This window comes from Dermacentor variabilis, unplaced genomic scaffold, assembly GCF_050947875.1.
Source record: "Dermacentor variabilis isolate Ectoservices unplaced genomic scaffold, ASM5094787v1 scaffold_13, whole genome shotgun sequence".
Taxonomy (NCBI): domain Eukaryota; kingdom Metazoa; phylum Arthropoda; class Arachnida; order Ixodida; family Ixodidae; genus Dermacentor; species Dermacentor variabilis.
This window is the reverse complement of record NW_027460291.1, coordinates 17,000,492-17,021,587: the sequence shown is the minus strand read 5'-3', so window position 1 is coordinate 17,021,587 and position 21,096 is coordinate 17,000,492. Positions and strand designations below refer to the sequence as shown.

Below are 21,096 nucleotides of genomic sequence, written 5' to 3'. Positions count from 1 at the left end.
TGCTTCGTGACTTAAATTGTGCAAAACTGTGGGCCCTGACTGTTTACCCAATTTTATGTTGAAGTCTTGTTCTCATATAGTGTCAATGTACTTGAATATTATTTTTGAGAAGTCCTTGGAACACAGTTCACTTCCGGCTGATTGAAAAATGGCATCGGTTGCTCCTATACATAAAACTAGCCCGCACAACGTTATTAATAACTACCGTACCATTTCACTAACTTCTGTGTGCAGTAAAGTTCTAGAGCATGTTTTATATACTGCAGTAGTCAAACATATAGATAGTAATTCTTTATTTAACTCAAGTCAGCGTGGATTTAGGCGAGGATTATCATGCGTCACACAACTAGTAGAGTTCACACATGTCTTAGCGGCTGCCCGGGATGACAAATCATCGGTCGACTTTACTTTTCTTGACTTTCAGAAAGCGTTTGATACCGTTTCACATTACATGTTACTGCAAAAACTAACCAGTTTTAATAATAATCCCCAAGTTATTGCGTGGATCGCCGAATATTTACGAGAGAGGCGACAATATGTAGTCGTAAACGGCGAACAATCTGCAATAACCAATGCTACGTCATGGGTACCTCAGGGATCAGTTCTGGAGCCCCTTCTCTTCCTACTTTATATCAATGACATTAATGAAAATGTTCAGTCCCATATTAGGTTATTTGCAGATGACTGTATAATATACCGTAAAGTTACATGTGAAAGTGACTGCTTCGTAATTCAAAACGACTTATATGCCATACACGAGTGGTGTGAGCGATGGGAAATGAAACCGAATCTCGAAAAAACGGTGTGTATGAGGTCCTCCAGAAAAAAAATCCTGGAAAATTTGAATACACGATAAACTGCTCTCCAGTAAAAATGGTGTGTGAATATAAATGCCTAGGCGTTTACTTTTGCCCCTCTTTATCATGGAATCGGCACGTGGATTATACCGTAGGCAAGGCTTCTCGGAGCTTGGGATTTTTACCACGAAATACACGTGCGTTTCCACAACAAACCCGGCAGTTACTATATAAATCATATGTAAGATCTGCGCTCGAATACGCATGCTCTGTGTGGGACCCTTCATCAATAACTAACAAAGAAAGGCTAGAAAAAGTTCAGTCCATGGCGGCAAGATATGTACTAGATCTAGAAATGTATGACAGGCAGTTTAGTACAACCAAATCTAAGCCAATTCTAAACTGGCTATCTCTCCAGCACCGAAGAGCGTCGTTTCGACTGAAACTTTTACACAGCATATGTCACTCTCAAACTCGAATTCCGCGCGACGTGTACATAAACCAGCCTCACTACATATCAGCATGCAAAGATCATGAACAGAAGATGAGAGAATACAAATGTAATGCATTGGCCTTTAGCAGCTCTTTTTTCCCAAGAACCATGAGTCAGTGGAACCGACTTCCTTCCTCAGTTGTAGGAATTTGTTGTCCTAACAAGTTCTTTTCTGCATTAAAAGCAATAGAATCTTTTGATCCCCTAAGGCTTGATAAATATCGCGTGGACATCTAGCAATTATCATGACCTGTAAAAGATCCCAGTTACAAAAGACATTTTCTTTTAGTGCCTCTTTTTTCACCTTGTCGCACTTTATCTTAATCACCGCATTGTTTTTTTTTTGCAACTTATTATTCGCTTTCTTTTATTATGAGTCGTTGTAATCATTGTGCTTTATGTACTTTTTTTTTCACATGCGACATGTGACATCTACAACGTGGCTGTGTCCGTCGTGGCTGCGTGCAACTTGGCTGTGTGCTTTTTTTGTCGGCGCATAATAATGTGTTGTTGGCTTATGTTGAAATACAATGGCGGAGGCGGAGCAAGTTTTTCTGCTCGTTTCGGAGTAAGCTTGTTCCAATGGCAGAGTGAGGGCGGGAGTAAGGTGTTCCAATGAGAGAGTCGGAGGGGATTCAGAGCGGGAGTCAGTCCGTGGAGAAGAAAAAGATGCTCCACCAAAATCGGCGGAGTGGACCGGAACTTTGCGTGACGTATTTCCTTTGCCACGTTTGTCTCCTGGCAGGCGCCACTGGTCACTACTCGCGAGGAAGCAAAAGCTGCTGCACGCTTGGCGAGACATCCATTCCGCGCTTTTAAAGAACAGGTGAACGGCGCTGAAGAGACAAGTGACCGGTGCGGCGGTGCTGGGAGCAAACAGCGGAAGGAAATGACAACACACAAGGTATCCTGGGTAACTCGGTGATAGAACTTCCGCTTCCGCCTTGCTCCGGCGGCGCAGGTTGCGTTCCACTCGCGGCTCTGGAGACGTTGCTCTGCGCCAGAGTCGAGTGCTCGCTCACGGAGTCCGTCAGCTGCTCCGACTCCGCAATTGGAATTCAACATTAAACAAATTTATGCAGACCTGCAATTTTTATGCTTCTTTCTTCACCTGTACACCCCCCCCCCCCCGCTGTAATGCCTGAATGGGCGCTGTGGGTACTAAATAAATAAATAAATATATTTTTCACAGTGTGTCGCGGCGAGCATGTGTGTTTCTTTAACGGTTGCGCCGTGTGCCGTTGTAATACTTGCGTGGCAGCCTGCCACGCAAATCTAGCAGCTACGGCTCCGGTCGTGCTGCGCTATGCTTTCGGAAGTATTAGTTGGCCTGAAGACATTCCATATTTCTCTGGCTAGACATAAAAATTTCTGATGTTACTTCGCCACAGCAGTCATGGAGAAGAAAGCTTTATCGCATCGGCTGACTCGCGCAAGCAACGGTTTGAGTGCTCCGCTGCTAGATCCGTAACAACACTGCCTACATTTAGCACTAATTACATAAATTTACCGGATGCATCTCAGTGCCGAGTCCTCATCCGCATGCGCATTTTTAAAAACATATAGGTGGCTTAGTCGCGCGTGCGCCGGCAGTACGCGCACACAACTCGTATGACAAGGCAGCGTCCCTCCCACATAATTCTTGGCAATGAATGGATAATATTTACCTTTCGTATCGTTCGCTTTTGCGGTGGCGTTGGGAGGGGCTTGGCGGTGGTATTGCAAAGGAAAAATGGTTGGTAGATACGTCGGATGGTGCATGCTATTGCTCATTTTGTTTCCGATGAACTGCCGACTGTATATTCTGCTGTTTGATACTGTCTGGCACGGCTGACCGTCTTCACTATCGAATAAACCAAGCACACTCGCAAAATTCCATTTAGAAACCAGCCCGCCACCGCTTGACAGGGCGACAAGACGGGAACATTTACTCCGCTCGTCTGACTGCTTGGATCCAACGCCGCCTCCGTTCTTGTTCGTAGGGTTTAGATGGAAAGACGCAGAAGGATACATCCTCCCTCATCCCGACGTAGTTGCGGCACTTGTATATGCAACAGTATCGTCGGCGTCCTTTTCTTTTCCTTCGACTTTCAGGGCACGCAACGCCACTACCAGTAGCAATTTTCGTCCGCTGGGAGCGGCTGCATTGTGCTCGTTCTGACCGCCAGGGCGGCGCTGAAGGCGTCGTGAAAACTCCAGCGCTGGTTCCCCATTGCGCTAAAATCATCCGCAGCGCGGCGCGCCAGCTCACGCGTCGTATAGCTGTGCCTGTCGAAGCCGCCACCGCGCCTGTCGTGGCAGGGCCAGCGGGGTGAATCTCCGCATGGCTGCCCCTGACTGTTTTCGAGCAGACGCTCTTTCGACGCTAGCGCCAAGGTCCCCTTCAGTTACGGCCCTAACGGCAGGGCGACGCAGAAGCAAAATGGCGGCGCAGACGATTGTTTACGTTGTCATGGCAACAGGACGGAGTCCACGCGCCAGCCCGCAAGCAACGCGCGCGCTACGCATCGCATTGGCATCGCTTGCGGGCTGGCGCGTGGTGCGCCGTGGGCTATGCGTTGCCACGCACGCAGTCTCTCCCATACTTATATTGTACCAGCATGTGCCGGGACATAAAAAAATTCCACTTCCAACACAACAGATCTTTGGTCGACCAAACATCGACCGGGGAGAGGCTTGATGCTTGCGATACATACGGGATGTTTAATTGAATTGTTTATTTATTTATTTATTCATATACCCTAAGGGCTCATTCGGGCATTACATAGGGCGGGGGGGGGGATCCAGTTACAATTGGAAACGTGTAGAAAAAGAACATTGGTAAGATACAGTGACAGTGACATAATTATATACAGAAAGAATAACATACGCAAGTAGGCACTCAACACAGAAATAATCACACATTTAGGAAAACCTTCAACTTGTTAACAAAAATATCATGGTTAATGGCAGATACAATGTCCCTCGGTAGTCTATTCCAATGATATATTGCCAAAAGTAATGGTGAATGACGGTACAGATTAGTGCGAGCAAAAAGGGGTTGCACTTTAAATGGGTGATCAAAACGCTGAAAAATAGTATGAGCTGCATTGATGTAAGATTCGCGGAACGGGGATCTACTATGATAAAGCGCGTGAAAATGTGATAACAATGTTATTAGTCGGCGGTTTTGAAGAGAGGGCAATGAAAGTGATTCCTTGATGTCCGTAACACTGTAGTTTCGCGAGTATTTTTTTGTGATATATCTTGCTGCTTTATTTTGTAATGCTTCGAGCTGATCGATCAGATAGGTCTGATGCGGATTCCAAATAATGGATGCGTACTCTACCTTGGAACGAACAAGCGTAGTGTATGCCAATAACTTAGTAGCAGAGTTCGCCAAGTATAAGTTGCGTTTAATGAAGCCGAGTGTTTTGGATGCCTTACTGGTTACGGTATTAATGTGCTCGTTCCAAGATAAATCAGAGGATAAATGAACTACGAGATATTTAAATGTGGATACTTTCTCAACAGGGATTCCCTGAATCGTGTAATAGCTTAATTCTGGATTATGTGTTCTCGTGAACGTCATGGCCTTAGTTTTAGAAACGTTAATTTCCATTTGCCACTGGTAACACCAAAATGCGAGTTTGTCGAGGTCTACCTGTAATGAGTTCTTGTCTTCCGCGTTACTCATTTGTCTGTAGATGATACAGTCGTCTGCGAATAACCTTATGGTAGAAGATAAAGTGTTTCCTATGTCGTTAATATAGATCAGAAATAATATTGGACCCAGGACCGAACCCTGCGGAACACCGGATTTTACATGCGAAAGTGAAGATGAGTACCCATTCACGTAGACTGATTGACTTCGGTTGGTTAAAAAATTAGCTATCCAATTTGTAATCCTACTGTTTATGTTAAGAATCGTTTGCTTCATTAATAAGCGGATGTGCGGAACTTTGTCAAATGCTTTTGCAAAATCAATAAATATAGCATCTATTTTTAGTCCACCATGAACGGCTTCGTGGAGGTCAGTTACCAATTCGAATAGTTGGGTTTCACAGGAACGACCACGAAGGAAACCATGCTGATTGCTAGCGAAGAAATTGTGATCTGATAGAAATTTCATGACGTTGGATGATATGATGTGCTCTAGTAATTTACAACAGATGCTTGTTAATGATATGGGCCTGTAGTTTGAGACTAAGGAGGGATCACTCCAGGCGTCAGGCACGCATCCTGTATTAATTGACTGTTGAAATATAGCAACCAAGATATGTGATATAGCTGGTTTTGTAAGTTTTAGCAATTTTGCGCAAATGTCATCTGGCCCGGGTGCCGAATTGACTGGTAGACGATCTATAGCAGCTTCTACACCTTCGCGAGTGATTATGAGGTCATTCATTGAAGTATTTAGGCTGATAAAGTTCAGATCTGGTGGCACTGGTTCTTCCGATGTGAAAACCGAACAGAAAAAAGTGTTTAATTGTTCCGCAACATCGGACTACAGAAGAGGCTCACCATCTTTCGTTATCGACACAAGGGACGATGATGATGGTTTCGGATTTACTACTTCCCAAAATTTTTTACAGTTGTTTTTTAACATTTGTGATAAGTCGTAGTTGTAAAATTTTTCCTTCGCTGCTTCAATTTCTGCTTTGCAAGGTCTCGCCTGTTCGAGATAGCGTTCCCAGTCGTCGGCAGAGGTCGAAAGCTTTGCCCTTGAATACATTCTTTTCTTCTTATTAATGCACCGCTTGACATGTGTTGTAAACCACGCGTTTTTGTTTGAAGATTTGATAGTAATTCTTGAAATATATCTTTCCTTCAATTCAGTGAGCGTCCTTTGAAAGATCTGCCAATTTTCGTTTGTATCACGCTCGGAAAAGGTCAATAAAAACTGCGTAGAAAATGTTAGTAGGTCGTTATTTAGTCCGCGTACATCCCCTCTGTTGTAATCGTATATGGTTTTCTTTGCATTACGAGGTTTTTCATATTTTATGGTGTACTCGCAGTGGATAACATTGTGGTCACTCATGCAGTCAAGGACGCGTACATACATACTTTGTGGATCTGTAGTCAGTACAAGATCTAGAACTGAATCACCACGTGTGGGACATGATACCATTTGGCTCAAATTAAACAAAGAAAGAACATCAAGAAACTGCCTACATTCATGCCTTCTTGCGCCCTCGACAGGTTTGCATGTCGGCCAGTCAATTCCGGGATAGTTAAGTCACCTGCAAGTATTATTTCTGATGACGGATAGTTGCTTTGAATAATGCTTAAAGAATCATGAAGGCATTCAACAAAGTGACATGATCTTTACAAATCACCTATGACACGTTGCACAATTCCACTTTTTGAGTTGGTCTCAGAGGCAGACATTATCTGCATAAAAAATCAAACTAATTATTTGACGTAGTAGATCTGCGGAAGCCCGCAACGCTCAGCTGGTTGAGTGCCTGCCCCGGAAAGGCCGTGGTCCCGGTTTCGGGTTCCGGACAAGGACGAATTTTTCTTCAACTGTGAGGCTTTTCTTTCGAGGAACCGGTATGGGTTTCCTTTGTAGCAACAGCTACGAACGGGTGGATGTCTGATTTTCCTTTTATCAAACTAAGTATACGTGATATTAAAGCTAAAAATTTTGTTTTATTTAGCTTTTCAGCTACTTCCTTTACACCACATGTCCCGGTGAATTGGACGGCTATATTTAGTAGGAACGAATTCTCAGTATGACATCAGTTTGGGATCCGCGTTTTGAAAGTTTGCAACAACATGCAATGGTGCTGCATTAACATTCTAGCATAAATGCGCAAAAAAAGTGATTTTTGTTCTGTGTGTGTTTTCTTTCAAAATTCTGGCGTTTTACGTGCTGGAACCGTGACATGATTGTGAGGCACGCCGTAGTGAGTGACTCAGGTTTAATTTTGACCGCCGGGGATTGTTTCAACGTGCACGTAAGTGTGCATGGTACACGGGTGTTTTCGCATTTCTCCCGCATGGAAATGCGGCCGCTTTGTTAAAAAAAATGGAAGCGGAACAACAGCTCATTTTCACCGCTAGTTTGACTGGGCTTGTCTCAAACCTCGTGCTACTCTCAAAATTTCATCAGAAGCGGACGAGCCTGGTGAAATCGCTGGCTTCAGTGCGTGCGTTGCAGTATATCTGCTCAATTAGTTGAATACTGATTCAATTCAATTTTGTTTTTAGTGAAGTATGCTCATTGGTTTTCCGTTCATTTCATAATCTCGGAGTACTTCAGCGCTATAGGCAGATTAGTGCCTACCTCCACAGGCGATTAAAAAAAAAAGTTTTTCGGTCAACATAAAAATAAAATACGCAGTAGTATAATGCCATGTTCTTCCTCTATGGCATTGCCTTCTGTGGGTTTTCGAAATACGAGCACACGGGCCTCGAATCTCTGTTTAAAACAAAGAGGAAAAGAACCGCGGCTTCAGACGGGACGCCAGACGAAGCAGTGGTCGCGACAGGCGGTGGCTGGGTCACGTGGAACACGCCACCCAAATATCCAAGCACTGAAGCAGCGCGATTGCGCAATCATTCCTGTGTCCTGCTCCTCACTTATAATTTCTGAAGGGTCACGGGTTCGATCCCCAGGGGCACCGGTGGGCGCGATTGGCTCTTCCTAGGCAGTGTGACGCGTCAGAAGCTGATCACAAGCACGCAACCATTCGAGGACGGCGGAATGGAAAGGCGAGGCACAGCAAACCGAGATTCAAGCGATTGCGGCAAACCTTAACGATGATAAATGGTATGTATCTTATACAGGAAGAAGCGACTGTTTCGCCAAATTCAAAAAAACGGAACACAACTAATAGCTTACGTGCGTATCAGCAGGTTGCTTCACTGTTTAAAAACGCAGTCAAAGAACCTAAACGCGTTTTCTTTTACAATAAACTTCAATCTCTGCTGACTGCAAATAATAAAAAATCTTGAAATACTCTCAAGGGTTTCGAATCTAACACAATATCGTTAACTGATGTAGATGGTGCTGTTGTTCCGCAAGAAGAATGTTGTTCTGTACTCAATAAAGTGTCTTGTAAATCATTTTTGAATAACGTGTTGCCCTGTGCTTCTCTACCTGAAGTTGTTAAGATGAATTTTTCTCAGATGGAGCCCTTGTTAATCGAATGCGATGGTGTCGTCAACTTGATTCGTAACTTAAAGATTTCGTCATCGTCAGGAATAGACGATTTTAATTGTGAGTTTTTGAAAAATACCGAAGTTTACTCATCCATAATTTTGTGCGACATCTTTTCGCAATCTATTCTGTTGTGCTCATTACCAAAGGATTTTAAAGTCGGCAAGGTGGTTCCATTATTTAAGTCTGGCGACGTAAATTCACCTTTAAATTACAGGCCGATTTCTCTAACAAGTGTGCCATGGAAAATTCTAGAGCATGTAATATACTCTAATGTCATCAACTTCCTAGAAACAAATTGATTTTTTTCATCTCGTCAACATGGGTTCCGTAAATCGTTTTCCTGTGATACTCAACTTATTTCATTTAAACATGAAATCGGTGCCGCGTTGGATAATGAATTTCACATTGATGCCATCTTCTTAGACTTTTTTAAAGCATTTGATCTCGTCTGTCACCATTTACTTTGTCTAAAGTTAAATACACTCAACATTGACCGTATTATGATCTCTTGGATTGAACATTTCTTATCCAATAGAACACAATTTGTCTCAGCTAACAATTTTGACTCTTCGCTTTGCCCTGTCAGTTCCAGGGTGCCGCAAGGTTCTGTTCTCGGACCCTTGCTTTTCTCATTTATATTAATGATTTGCCTAAGTGTGTAGCGTCCTCCATAAGGTTATTTGGAGACGAATTGTGTCATCTACAGAGTAATATCATCAAATTCTTACACTAAAACTACAATCTGATCTAGACACGGTAACTAACTGGTGCGACACTTCGAAAATGCCACTTAACAGCCAAAAGTGCAAACTAATGAGAATTTCCCGCCATATTGCTTCGTCTAACCTATCCAACTATCACTTGAAGAACTCTGTACTCGAAGAAGTCAGTTCCTATAAATACTTAGGCGTACACAAAACATCTAATTTTTCCTGGCAAGCACACATAAACCACATCACTAACAATGCTAACCGTACGCTTGGTTACCTCCGTCTGAATTTCTCTATGGCACCCGCTAAATTAAAGCCACTTCTATACAAAACACTAATACGTCCTAAGCTTGAATATGCCTCTCCTGTATGGGACCCTGGCTTGGATAAGTTAAGAAATGCAATAGGGTCTATACAACGTCTTAGCGCATGTTTCATTGTTACTAACTATTCTCGGACATCAAGCGTAACATCTATGAAGGCTACTTTAAACCCCCCTCTCCTCTCATCGCGTAGGAAGGTAGCACGCTTATCACTGCTGCACAAAATTTATGAGTACAATCCGGAATTAAAAATTGAACTTTCGTCCGAACCTGCATACATATAATCTTGAACTGACCATCACCATAAATTGGGCGTTCCACACTGTCGCACGAACCGTTTTTTATTCATTTATTCCTAAAACTACCAATGAATGGAATCAGCTGCCGGCCTCAATTGTTAACATAACCAATACATCTGCTTTTAGAACTAGTATTGAAGAATACTTTTGTTGATCCGTACTTTCGAATTTTTTTATTATTATTATACCCTGTTATCTGCACATGCTCTTTATTTTGTTTTACTCCCTTCTGTAACGCCATCGGGCCTAGAAGGTACAATAAATAAACAAACAAATAAATAAATAAACAAATAAATAAATAAATAAATAATGCGTTGCGATGCATTAACATTGGCCGCGTATTTCGGACACGGGACAAACCGTGGTACTACAGCGTAGTATCAAACACCAATGTCCACTTGAAATCAATCGCTTTAACAGCCGCACGGGAATAATCGAGATAAAAGTATCGATGTGAACTCCATAAGGTCAGAAACCACTCCAGGAGCACAAGATTGCGGAAGAAAAACTGTATTAGCACAAGAAATATACAAAATGAACGGCTGCAGTGAAGTAAAAAAAAGAAACAATAGGTTGTCAGTTACGAAGGATAGCAAATTAAAAAAAAATGAAATGTAGCAGAGCTCGCTTTATATACTAGAAAAGGGATCAAAAATTCGTTAAGCTCATGTGACACATATTGGGAAGTGGCAAGGAGGATTCTCCGGTGCAGTACACATTTTGCGATGACGAACGTTAGGGCGCTCCTCTGATCCCACCGTGCATCTGGCTTTCGCTGAGCAAGATACGGAACGCTGCCTTTCCGTCTCGGAAGAAGCCGTCATTTCCCAGCGAGGCAATGTCTATAGTAAACTTGAGGTGGAAGTGCAGCAATGAGTGATGGTCGCGGTTGCAGTAACAATAGCTGGCAGAGGAAGCCAACGAACGTTCATTATAAGGTACTTTATCCGCAGCGTACACGCTCCAGAAAGGCGGCCTACACTGAGAGTCCACGAGCATCCCGTTAAACTCGATCTCCACAACGAGGGTAGATGCAGAATTAGCGCCGTGCTTCGAAACGGCAATCGTAAAGTACGTGTCCCTCATGTGCCACACCATAATGTCAGCAAACGTTTTCACGTGTCCATGACACTGAATGATTTCCTCACAGTTTTCCAGGGTCAGCATATATTCCACCCACCTAATTCCTGTAGTTAGCACATTTGTCGACAGCGCACTGGTCAAACGGCTACAGTCACCGCAAGAAGTACAACAACGATCAATGACAAGGCTGCAATCACGCTTCGAGAAAGTTTTCCGCGAGTATTCCAGGTGGACTAAGTGTTCCAACTTTCGAAGTATCGGATCTTGTTCCGAGCGCAACGACAGCGACCTCGACGTGCTGGCTTCCTCCAATGTATTTTGCTGAGAGATCAGCTGGTGGGACACGGTCGAGGAAATCGTGGCGTTGATTTGTTCCATCTCGGCCTTTAAGTTGTTCTCGCATGCTTCGAGTTCGCGAGTAATCTCGGCGAACCTGGCTTCTTGGTTTCTGGCTTGTTCCGTAAGCTCATTCAACTGACTCTGAATCACTGGCAGCAGCTGGTCGTGGTTGATGCATCCCAACATCGCCTTCATGTCATCAAGGGCAGCGTTCACGTCTTCAAGGGTCGGTGCCGTATGCTCCGAGGACTCTGTTATCGCGGCACAAACACGGGCACTGCATGCGGCCGCGTAGTGCGTTTGCAGGTCTCTGTGCTGGACTCGCCGCATCGCAAACATTCCACTGTGTGAAATGTGCATTCGTTCTCGTAGTGTTCCAGCATTCGGTCCATGGTGCCCGTGTACTCGCAGCCGTGAGCGTCGTTCCAGCAGTACACCTTAAGAGGAAATGAAATAAATAAGTCACACAGATTAGTTTTTTAACCGACAAAATATTTTTACTAAAGGCGCGTTTCATCGTTGTCCCGAACTTTTAGCATGTACGTTTGCATGAATTTCTGTGAGAACCAGCGTATACGCGAGATCCTTTGGGGCAAGCAAATATGCTCAAAATGAACCAGCAGTATCTGTCGCTCTCTGAACAATAAAGATGCATCAAACACGAATACTAGGTCAAAGTGAATCACTTAATTATGCTTCTAAATCGCACGACAGCTACTCTCAGACAAGAGCCAGCCTTGGTAAGCGAGAATCGAGGAAAAATACGCCCATTCTTCAACTATTTTTCCAGCTCCGATCTCATCTACGGGGACAGCAGCATTCTTGTGCAGTGGACACCGCCATCTCCTTTTCGCTTGCTCGCTTGCTACTCAAATAAATGCGGTCACGCACTACTGGCCAAGATATATAGCTGCTATAAGGTGGTTGCGGGAGAAGTGTGGTAGTTGCGGTTGAGGAATAATGTCTTAAAGTAAAAATTTGCAGAAATGGTAGTTTTTCAGGAGGAACATTATCTTTTAGAATAATAACTACTGAATTTATTTTGTAGTGTACCCAACTTCGTTTTATGATGTCTCAGTGGAAATTTCATGGCAAACAAGAATAATGTTTGAGTAGAAAGTGAGTAACCATCACTGAATTATCACTGAATTGTTATTGAAGTGATTATTATCACTAGTTTCCTTTTGAGTTTAGCGCTGAAACGGCAACCCCGAAACGCCAGTGTGACGTCGCACATTTGAAAGTATTGCAGTGCGTTTACCAACCGGGAATTCTCAGGCATATTGAATTGTTTGGAAATACTCAGGTAAAACTCGGGGAATTCGTGCTTCTATAAGGGAAAATGAGCTGTAACTTCATTGAAAGGGAGCGAAAGTCGCGGTAATGCTGGCTCGAGTAACGGAGAGGGAATCACAACGAATCGTCTTTGACGCCGTGTCAGCTTAAGGGAGTTGCCAGTGTACAGTCAACGACCGGCTTTCCCGTCGCCCGATAATTCGGACGGCTTCCCGGCACCACCATGTACCATGTAGTCAGTGCATAAGAGCGTCTGGAATTTCGGACGCAAGAGCCCTTCGTCATCCGATTTTCCGAACCTTTTGCCGTTATCGCAGATCCATAACAGCATTAATCAAAGGCACTACCGCTGCCAGTTTGATTATCTCGCCGCCTCGAACCGGCGCTCGCACGCAGATCCGTTGGCAGCCATAGGCCTAGCTGCTTCGATGTTCGCTGTTACGCTTCTTGCCGTTCTGCGCCGTGTTTTTCGTTGAACGAATTCGCCGCTGTCAGCAATGACACTGACTCCGCCTTTGTGAACCTCGCGATTGGCTTCTAAGCTTGGAAAGCACAACGCGTTGCATAATGCTGGTTTCCGAAAGTCAGCTTCGCCTCAGTACAGCAACGTTAAGCGGGGAAGCACAACTAGCGTAGGAAGGGGGCAATTGCCACGGGGCACAGTATGTATTCCTTAAATATACACGCTTGCACCCTCCGTCTCCTGCCACAGCACATATGCCTAACAACTGTACTGAATAGCCTTCAGAGCTTTATCGGACGTGCCTGCGGCGATTTCAGACCTTAAGGGCAGTAATAGACATGGCATTCATTTTTTTAGAACTGGCCGATTTTTCGGACGTTTTCAAGGCCCATAGGGAGGGCGAAAAATCGGATGTTGACTGTACAACTGACCGAGAGGAGGCTTCAAATGGTCCGTGGGGCGAACGCGCGGCAAAAGGAACACGAAAAAGGAAAGGGCCTACGCACTGAGGAATGAACACGAAAGGAAGCGTGCTGCCGCTGCTTTGAAGGAGCTTCAGTTTAAAAAAGAAAGTTTTGGCTGACGCCGAAATGCAGGTGTCCCTCACCCAAACCAATGTAAGCTCTTTAAAGCAGTGAAATACAACACTGAAGCGTTGTGCCCAGGCCGAGAGTATGTCAAAAGTCTCGGGACAGTTGAGGTTGACTTACCAGCTATTGAGAGAGAATCTCACTTGTGACAATGTTCGGGCTTCGTATCAATGAGCTTGCTATCAGTTGATAGAAAGAGCTCAAGTTCGAAAATATTTCGTTCTGTATGCGTCCTTTGTATTCGTATTTGAGAATGTTGGACTCGATCTACGATTGGTCTTACCATTTTTTTTTCGAAGACGTTTTATTCGCTTGTATTTTACTGACCCCTCCCTTTTGTTATTTTTGAATAAAATAAACTGTGCTCCTTACTATTCAAACGGCATTAAGTCGTTTTTTTACACGTGCTTACTAGAGAGTGGCAGCATCGGGTGACATGGTGTCAGCCAGTCTTGACATAAAACGAAGTTCTCTGTCACTCAGGGAATTTTGCAAAGGAACTTACAGAAAACCTGGAAAGCTCAGGGAATTTGGAAATGTAAACTTGGTAGACACCCTGGTATTGCCTTTTTTGCATTTCTCTCTTATGTGTGACACTAATAAATAAGTAAATACCGAGTTCCAACAGAATATTTCACATGAGCCTACAGTGAGTGTGTGTTGTTCTATTGTTAGTTGGCATAGACGCTAAAAAGTACCATTTAGTCAGGGCGAATTTGCGTACTGCTGTATAGCGATAGTAAAAGGGGCACTCTAATTATTAGGCGTGCAGATATGCCGCAGAGGAATTATGCGAATACTAATGCTTAATTGCCTACACCCCCCCTCCCCCCAAAAAAGAAATTAAAGTGATAGAAATTGTTTCTTTGCTCCTTACCTTCACGGTGTTCGCTGTTCTGCTAGGGAATTCACAACCCACGCATTCCTCTTTCTCGAATTGCACTTGATCCAATGGACACTGCTCAAAGCCCCCTTCGAGGCTGGCTGCGTGGCAAGATTGGCACAGAGCGTGACCGCATGGCAACAGCACCGTCCGTTCTGGGATCATGCGGCAGAGGCCGCACACAGGTGAACTGGGAACCTCGTCGACGAACTGCGTCGGTCGCCTGTTGACGCCGGCGACGACGTGGTCGCGAAAACGGTGCACCCGTCCCTGTCCGTGATCCGGCATGGCGTGGTCTTCAGGCACGAATCCTATGCTCGCACAAGAGCGCGTTGGCTTTTTTTACGGAGCTCATCGCTACTGAGGGGCTCGCATACTTTGGCTAGAGTAGCGTCAACGAGAGAGAGAGTCAGCTCTGCACGCACTCTTATCGCACCTTCGCTTCCGCAACGTAGCGAGGAGCAATTGCTTCGTTATCGTCGGCGACTGCCGTTCCATACATCTACCGCCGGTTCCGCATCCGCTGGTGCATATGCATTGGGCTTGTTCTGTTGTCACGTGCCCTCGGCCGCAACATATATTGCAGGTCGCGCGAACGCGTGGAGAAACGGCCCTCCGCGCCTTCGCGCGTCGCAACCTTGTCGTCGAGACCGACTGCTGCGCGCATGCGCGTCCCTCCGTGACGGCAAGCGTGCAGATTTCCGCGCTTTCTCCTTGCGCGCGGGCGATAACGGGGTACATCCGTGAGCTGCCCCTCCTACGATTGGCGCTTTGGCGGCTTGGAACGGCACGACTTCGTTGTATTAGAGTTGTCGGACGATCCCACGGCTGGCATACAGTTGTAGGAGTTGTCAGACAACCTTGCCGCTGCCACCATTTGTAAGCGTTGAAGGTCGTAGAGAGGAACTTGGGAGGAACTTGGTGAATGGGTTTATTTACATATTCACATTTTAAACAAGAGACACATTCGACAGTCTATGCGTGCCTCCCAATCAGAGCACGCAAGACGAGCATACAGCACACAGTTTACGAGCTGACAGCTCACTAGTACATTTACAATCACAGAGCACGACGACGAGCACACACTAGCAGCCGACAATCGCTGCTGATAAGCACTCCGCTCGACGTCAGAGTTCGACGTCACTGTAGATGACGCGCCCTTTTGGAGGAGGCGGGCTCTCACACGTGCTGCACAGGTTTCAGCGCTCTCTCCGGGGCAGACGACCTTTGCAGCGAAGTCGTCGTTGTATCCATTGTCTGGCGTCCCCGTAGTCAGGTGGTCACGCCCGTCCCCAGCCGGCGCCGCTAAATTCCAGAGCGGACCTCGCACAGGGGCCTCCACCGCGGTCCATTGTCTGGTGTCTCGGAAATCGCATGGGGAGGTTCCTCCAATTACTTCCCCTCGAGAACTCCCCTGAGCTGACTTTTTCCTGTAGTCGCCACGTGTGTCAGCAGACTGTGACGGATCCTGGGGCCCCAAAGCAACCTTTTGCCAGGGTGGCTCCGCCTGCCGCAGACAGACCATGACGACCCGGCAAATTAACCAACAATACACGGGGCGCCAAACGTGGCCAGCCCTGCTGTCGTCACCGGTCCTCCAAACGCGGGGCATGGTCGGTTAGCCTTGTCGTCCTCGCTCGTTCTCTGAAGGGCGCCGCCACCGCGGGTCGCTCGAAGACGTGCAACGGGCTGAAATAGCTGGCACGTTGCCCCCTCGTCAGGCCATTCCTAACAGTTGACGTAACGGAAATCAACGGTGCCATTTTCGTTGGCTGTCTCGTTCTGTAGAGCCCCTTTTCTGCCGCTCTTTTTTGCTATAGAGATCGGCCCGTAGCTTTCGTAAAAGAGAGAAAGAAAGAACGAAGATTGACTACGAGAAGGCGCAGCGCAGAAAAAGAAAGAAAAAATTGGAGGACGCTTAAGCTTCGCCTTCAAGAGTGGAACGCGACAGCGTTCCCTTCGACCCGCCAAGGGGTGTAAGACATTGCGCTACGGCGCAGTGATCACTTATGAGGCGCCCCGCATCGGACTTTGCACCCACCAATCACGCGGTGAGTGTCGAGTAACGCAGCGTTCGGCGCGGCAACGAAACCTGCGCCTGAGCAAGCGGAACGAACCGAAGAACACGGTGTCTCGGAGGGGGAAACGATCTGCGCGAGCCAAACATGACAGCCGGGCCGCGACGCGCCTTCGCATCGGTCCCCGCACAGCCCCAAATGAGCGCGTGGCGCGCCACTTGTCGGGGCAGCTCCGTGCATTGCGAGGAGGGGGTCTTCTGTGTTTGCCGCAAGATGGCTCTGCGTGTGCGGAAAGCGCAGAAGAAATGTCGCATAAACGTACTTCGCTACGCGTTTAACTGCGACTTCTGTAATTTACATGCTTATAATTACCGATATACACAGCAGTGTAGCTTTCTATGGCACGTTTGTAAGGCAACACCGCATTCACTAGAAGCGTTTTTGTCCCACTTTGAACGATCGAACTCATGGCTGAGTGGTAACGTCTCCGTTTCACACTCCGGAGACCCTGGTTCGATTCCCACCCAACCCAATCTTGCAAGTTGTTTTATTTATGAATTGCCTTCCGGGATTTTTCGCTCACGGCCAACGCCGCCGAAGCCGACGACACCGGCTTTTGTGCGACACGAGCTCCTTAATGCTGTCGCGTTGAAACAGATGACTCGTTGCCTTCGCGACGGTGCGCGATGCGTGAGTACACAAAAAATTCAAAGGATGCTTAAGCTTCGCCTTTAAGAGAGCACTGCGATAGCATTCAAAGCTCCCTGACCTCTCCTCACGCTTCCCGGCAACTGCAGCATATGTAATCCTAATGTCTACGTGGAGAGAGAGAGGGGAAACATTTATTTGTAATGAGATTGCGTGACTTCCTCGTATGGTGGAGCCCTTAGCTCAGGGCCGCATTGGCTCGCGCCACTCCGCGTGCCTGCCGGATGAGCCGTCGCTGCTCTTGCGCGTCTGAGCTGGTCAACGCAGTCTCCCAGGAGAAGGTGAAGGAATAGAGGAGTAACCCGGAGGGTGTGGGCACTCTAAGGTGCAATGATATACTGTGGAATTTGCTGCGCAATAGGGACAGTATGAGGGATATTGTGCGGGCTGGAACAGGGGAAGATAAAAGAGGCAGGGAAATGAATTTAGTTCAAAGCTGTCGCCACGCGACGGTACCTTCTTTACGGGAATCATGTGGTGGAGGGAATTGTCTCCTGGTATCTCTGTAATATTGTGGAGTTTCAGTGTAGTTCTGTAGGTGCGTCGTCTGGGTTGGACAGCTCTTCCAATGGCGCGCGGTTAGCGAGCTCTCGGGCTACCGCATTAGCCCATTCATTACCATGGAGAGAGGCGTGTCCAGGTGTCCAGACGATAGGCACCCTGTGTAACGCAGTGGGGTGTAATGATGTAAGGATGCGGTGTGTGTAGGGTGTCAACCGCCCTTGTGCCAATGTCCTGCAGGCGGTCTGTGAATCAGTGACGACTGTGATGGGTCCATCCGGTGCCGGCATGGTTAAAGCGTGTGCGATGGCTAGGGCGATAGCAGCCTCTTCCGCCGTGCCACTGTCCACTGTGTTGAGCGTGGCTGAAGCCCTCAGAATGTCTGTACTATCTAGTAGGACTAAACATAGGGCACGTTTCTGTGGGTGTGTGGGCCACGTCAGTGTATAGGACCGGTGTATTGGATGTGTTATCGCCAAAGAGTCGAGCCAGGGCTTGTGCTCTTGCCTTTCTTCGGCCTTTATGACGGCCAGGGTCCATATTCTGGGGAATTGGGGCACGTGAATTTTGTTGCTAATGCTAAGGGCAAGTAAGTGTGCTGTTTTCCTGTTGTGGTTTTCTTGGTGTTTCGTTTCCTAGCCGGAATAGAATGTGGCACCCTGGCACTTTTCGTTGTAGACGTTGCAATTGGCTTTTAAGATGACCTTCGACTAGTTAGCGGATAGTTCTGTGCACACCCAGTCGTAGTAGGAGCTGCGTAGACGCATTTTGGTGTAGTCCCACCGCTGGCTTTAGTGCCGTAGGGAGGAGGGTGTCCATCTGGGTGCATCTTAGTCTGAGTCAGATTATGGTAGGGGAGGTGGTAGGTTAAACGGCTAAATGTGAGGGCTTGCACAATTCGGAGCACATCTTTTTCTTGGTGTCCTTGTTGGCGGTTTGCAATGCGCTTGCAATGCAAACAATGCAATGCAATGCAATGCATTGCATTCCAATGCAATGCAATGCGCTTATCGGCGGCTTGCAATGCAATGCGCTACACAGGCAGAGCCTGTGTAGGGTATGTGTGGCCTTCCCGTTGTGTTGTTTGTGAAAGCCTAGTACGCGTAGTCCGGCTACCCTTGGTATGACGTTGCCATTGAGATGCAATGTGATGGCTATGGGCCCTATTGCGTTTTTTTGAATACAAGTAGGAGCTCCAACTTCTCATCATACCTTGCTGGTGAAGCAGCGCACTGACACGGACACAGTGAAGACACACAAAAAAAGACGACACTCTGTGTGTCTTCAGTGTGTCCCTGTCAGCGCGCTGCTTCACCAGCAAGGTATGATGTTCACTCACCAGCTAGCCCAACTTTCCCCATTACTGAACTCCGACTTCTCAGCTGTGCAGGTGAGTGCATACTTTTGTACTATATTTACAGCTTCGTGTAGTGCGCCTTGAACGGCGCCGTCTGACCCTGTGGTCACCCAGATTGTAACAACATTGGCGTACAGGGCCTGATGCACGTTCGTATGTTTGTCGAAGAGCGGTGGTAGCTTTGCCATCGCCACGTTGAACTGGGTGGGTGAGAGAACCGAACCCTGGGGAGTGCCTCTGCCGGAAAGTTTCATGATATACGACCGAATATCACCTAGGCCGACGGTGGCTGTGCAGTCAGATAGAAAGGCTCGGACATAATCATAGATACGTTTTCCGCATCGGAAGAATGCGAGATTGTTTAGAATGAGGTCATGTGAGACGTTATCGAAGGCCCCTTTGAGGTCCAACGCCTGAACGGTCCTTGTTTGAGCTTTACTTGGACTATGCACAACATCCTCCTTAATTTGAAGGAGTATGTCCTGCCCAGATAACCTAGTCGATAGCCGAATAAGGTATTGGGGAAGAATTGGTTCGCTTCGAGGTGAGGTTGGAGGTGCATTAGGAATACGTGCTCGAAGTGTTTGCCAATACACGAAGTCAAGGAAATGGGTCGGAGATTTTAGAGGGAAAGCGGTTTGCCGGGTTTCGGAATTAAGGTAATATCGGCGTGTCGCCATTCCTGTGGAAGCGTTCAGTTTTTCCAATTGTCGTTGCAGTAGGCAGTAAGTTGCCGTACGGCTTGATGGTCGAGGTTGCGTAGCAGTGCATAGTGAATGCCGTCTGCTCCGGGCGCCGTGTTACGTCTTAAGCCGTGTAGGGCCGCCCTCACTTCTGTCTCTGTAATGCCGCCGTCCGATTGGGTTTCTTCCTCGTGTGGGTAGTCTTTGTACTCCGGTCGGTGACCTGTAGCAATGTTTCTCTGCTGCAGTGTTTGGAGGAGAGCGTCATCACCCATTTGTTCTTTGTGGATGATAGTGCGGACGGTGTTGGTTGCGTGCGTTTATGTGTGCGTTGAGTTGAGTAGTTTTTTGAAGAGGGACCACGTTTTGGAAGTACTTAATGTGCCATTAAGGCGGTCGCAGATGTGGTGCCAATTGTTATTAGTGAGGCTAGTGGCGTATTCTTCAGCTTCTGCTGTGATCCGGGCGATTGTTTCAGCCTGCGGTTGTGCCGCTGCCTCTTCCATCGTTTGGTCACGTCTTTTCGAGCATTGCAGCGACGGAGCAGATGTCTCTCCACATCCCGTGTCTCCGTTGTTGTAGTAAGTTGCTTAGTGGCAGCTTTAAATTCTGCTTGTAGCTGTTGTGTCCACTCGTGTAGAGATCGCGCGTCGTGTTGTTGAGATTTGGTTTTGTTGCGCTGGAAAGCGTCCCAGTCCGTTATTTTACTTGGGCGTTCTGGGGTGCGTATGGCCACCAGTTGGACTTCTGTGGCTGGAATGCTGTGGTTACTACCAAGATTCTCTATTAGGTTGTTCCAGGAGCATTGAGTCAACCCTTTGACCATTGTAAGGCCAGAGCACGTATCCGTGCTTACGCTGTTGCCCATTCTGGTTAATGTGTCAGGTTCTGTCAGCAAAGTGAATTGATGAAGGTTCATGGCGTGGTCCAGAAGGCGGCCTTTCGGAGTTTCTGTTTGGTACCCGCAAGCTGGGTGGGACGCATTGAAATCTCCCAGAATAATCAATTTTTTGGCTTGTTTACTGGCGTCCCAAAAAAGTTGTCCGAAGTCGTCTCGTCACGATATAGGTGCACTGTAGATATTAAGCAAAAACAAGCTGGTTTGATATCCATTCCTAGGTACAATTTGTAAGAGCACATCCGGAATATGGGAGCTGTCCAGCGTGTGCTCGATCACTTGATTTGTTTGGCCGCAAGGGTGGTAGCTAGTGGTGGTTTGGTTGTGTCATGCTTGTCGGTACCTGGAAACGCTTGCCGCGAACGGGTAGCTTTGTGGTTGAACCACGGCCTCTTGCATGGGCAGCGATGCAGCGGAGGCGAGCGCCAGCTGGAGTTAATGCAAGCAACCGGGTGCGGCGCTCCGTGGCCCCCAAGACGCCCATCGCGCCGGCGTGCGCAAGATG

General features: G+C 46.9%; 1 protein-coding gene across 1 annotated transcript; it reads right to left on the bottom strand.

Annotated features, from left to right (window-relative positions):
- Positions 1 to 10,387: 10,387 nt before the first annotated feature.
- Positions 10,388 to 14,830, bottom strand: LOC142566759 (uncharacterized). The gene is made up of 2 exons (XM_075677649.1): positions 14,421 to 14,830; positions 10,388 to 11,631 (listed from the first exon to the last, which is right to left on the bottom strand). The coding sequence occupies exons 1-2, from the start codon at positions 14,712 to 14,714 to the stop codon at positions 11,449 to 11,451; spliced, it is 477 nt and encodes a 158-aa protein (XP_075533764.1). The 5' UTR covers positions 14,715 to 14,830; the 3' UTR covers positions 10,388 to 11,448.
- Positions 14,831 to 21,096: the final 6,266 nt, after the last annotated feature.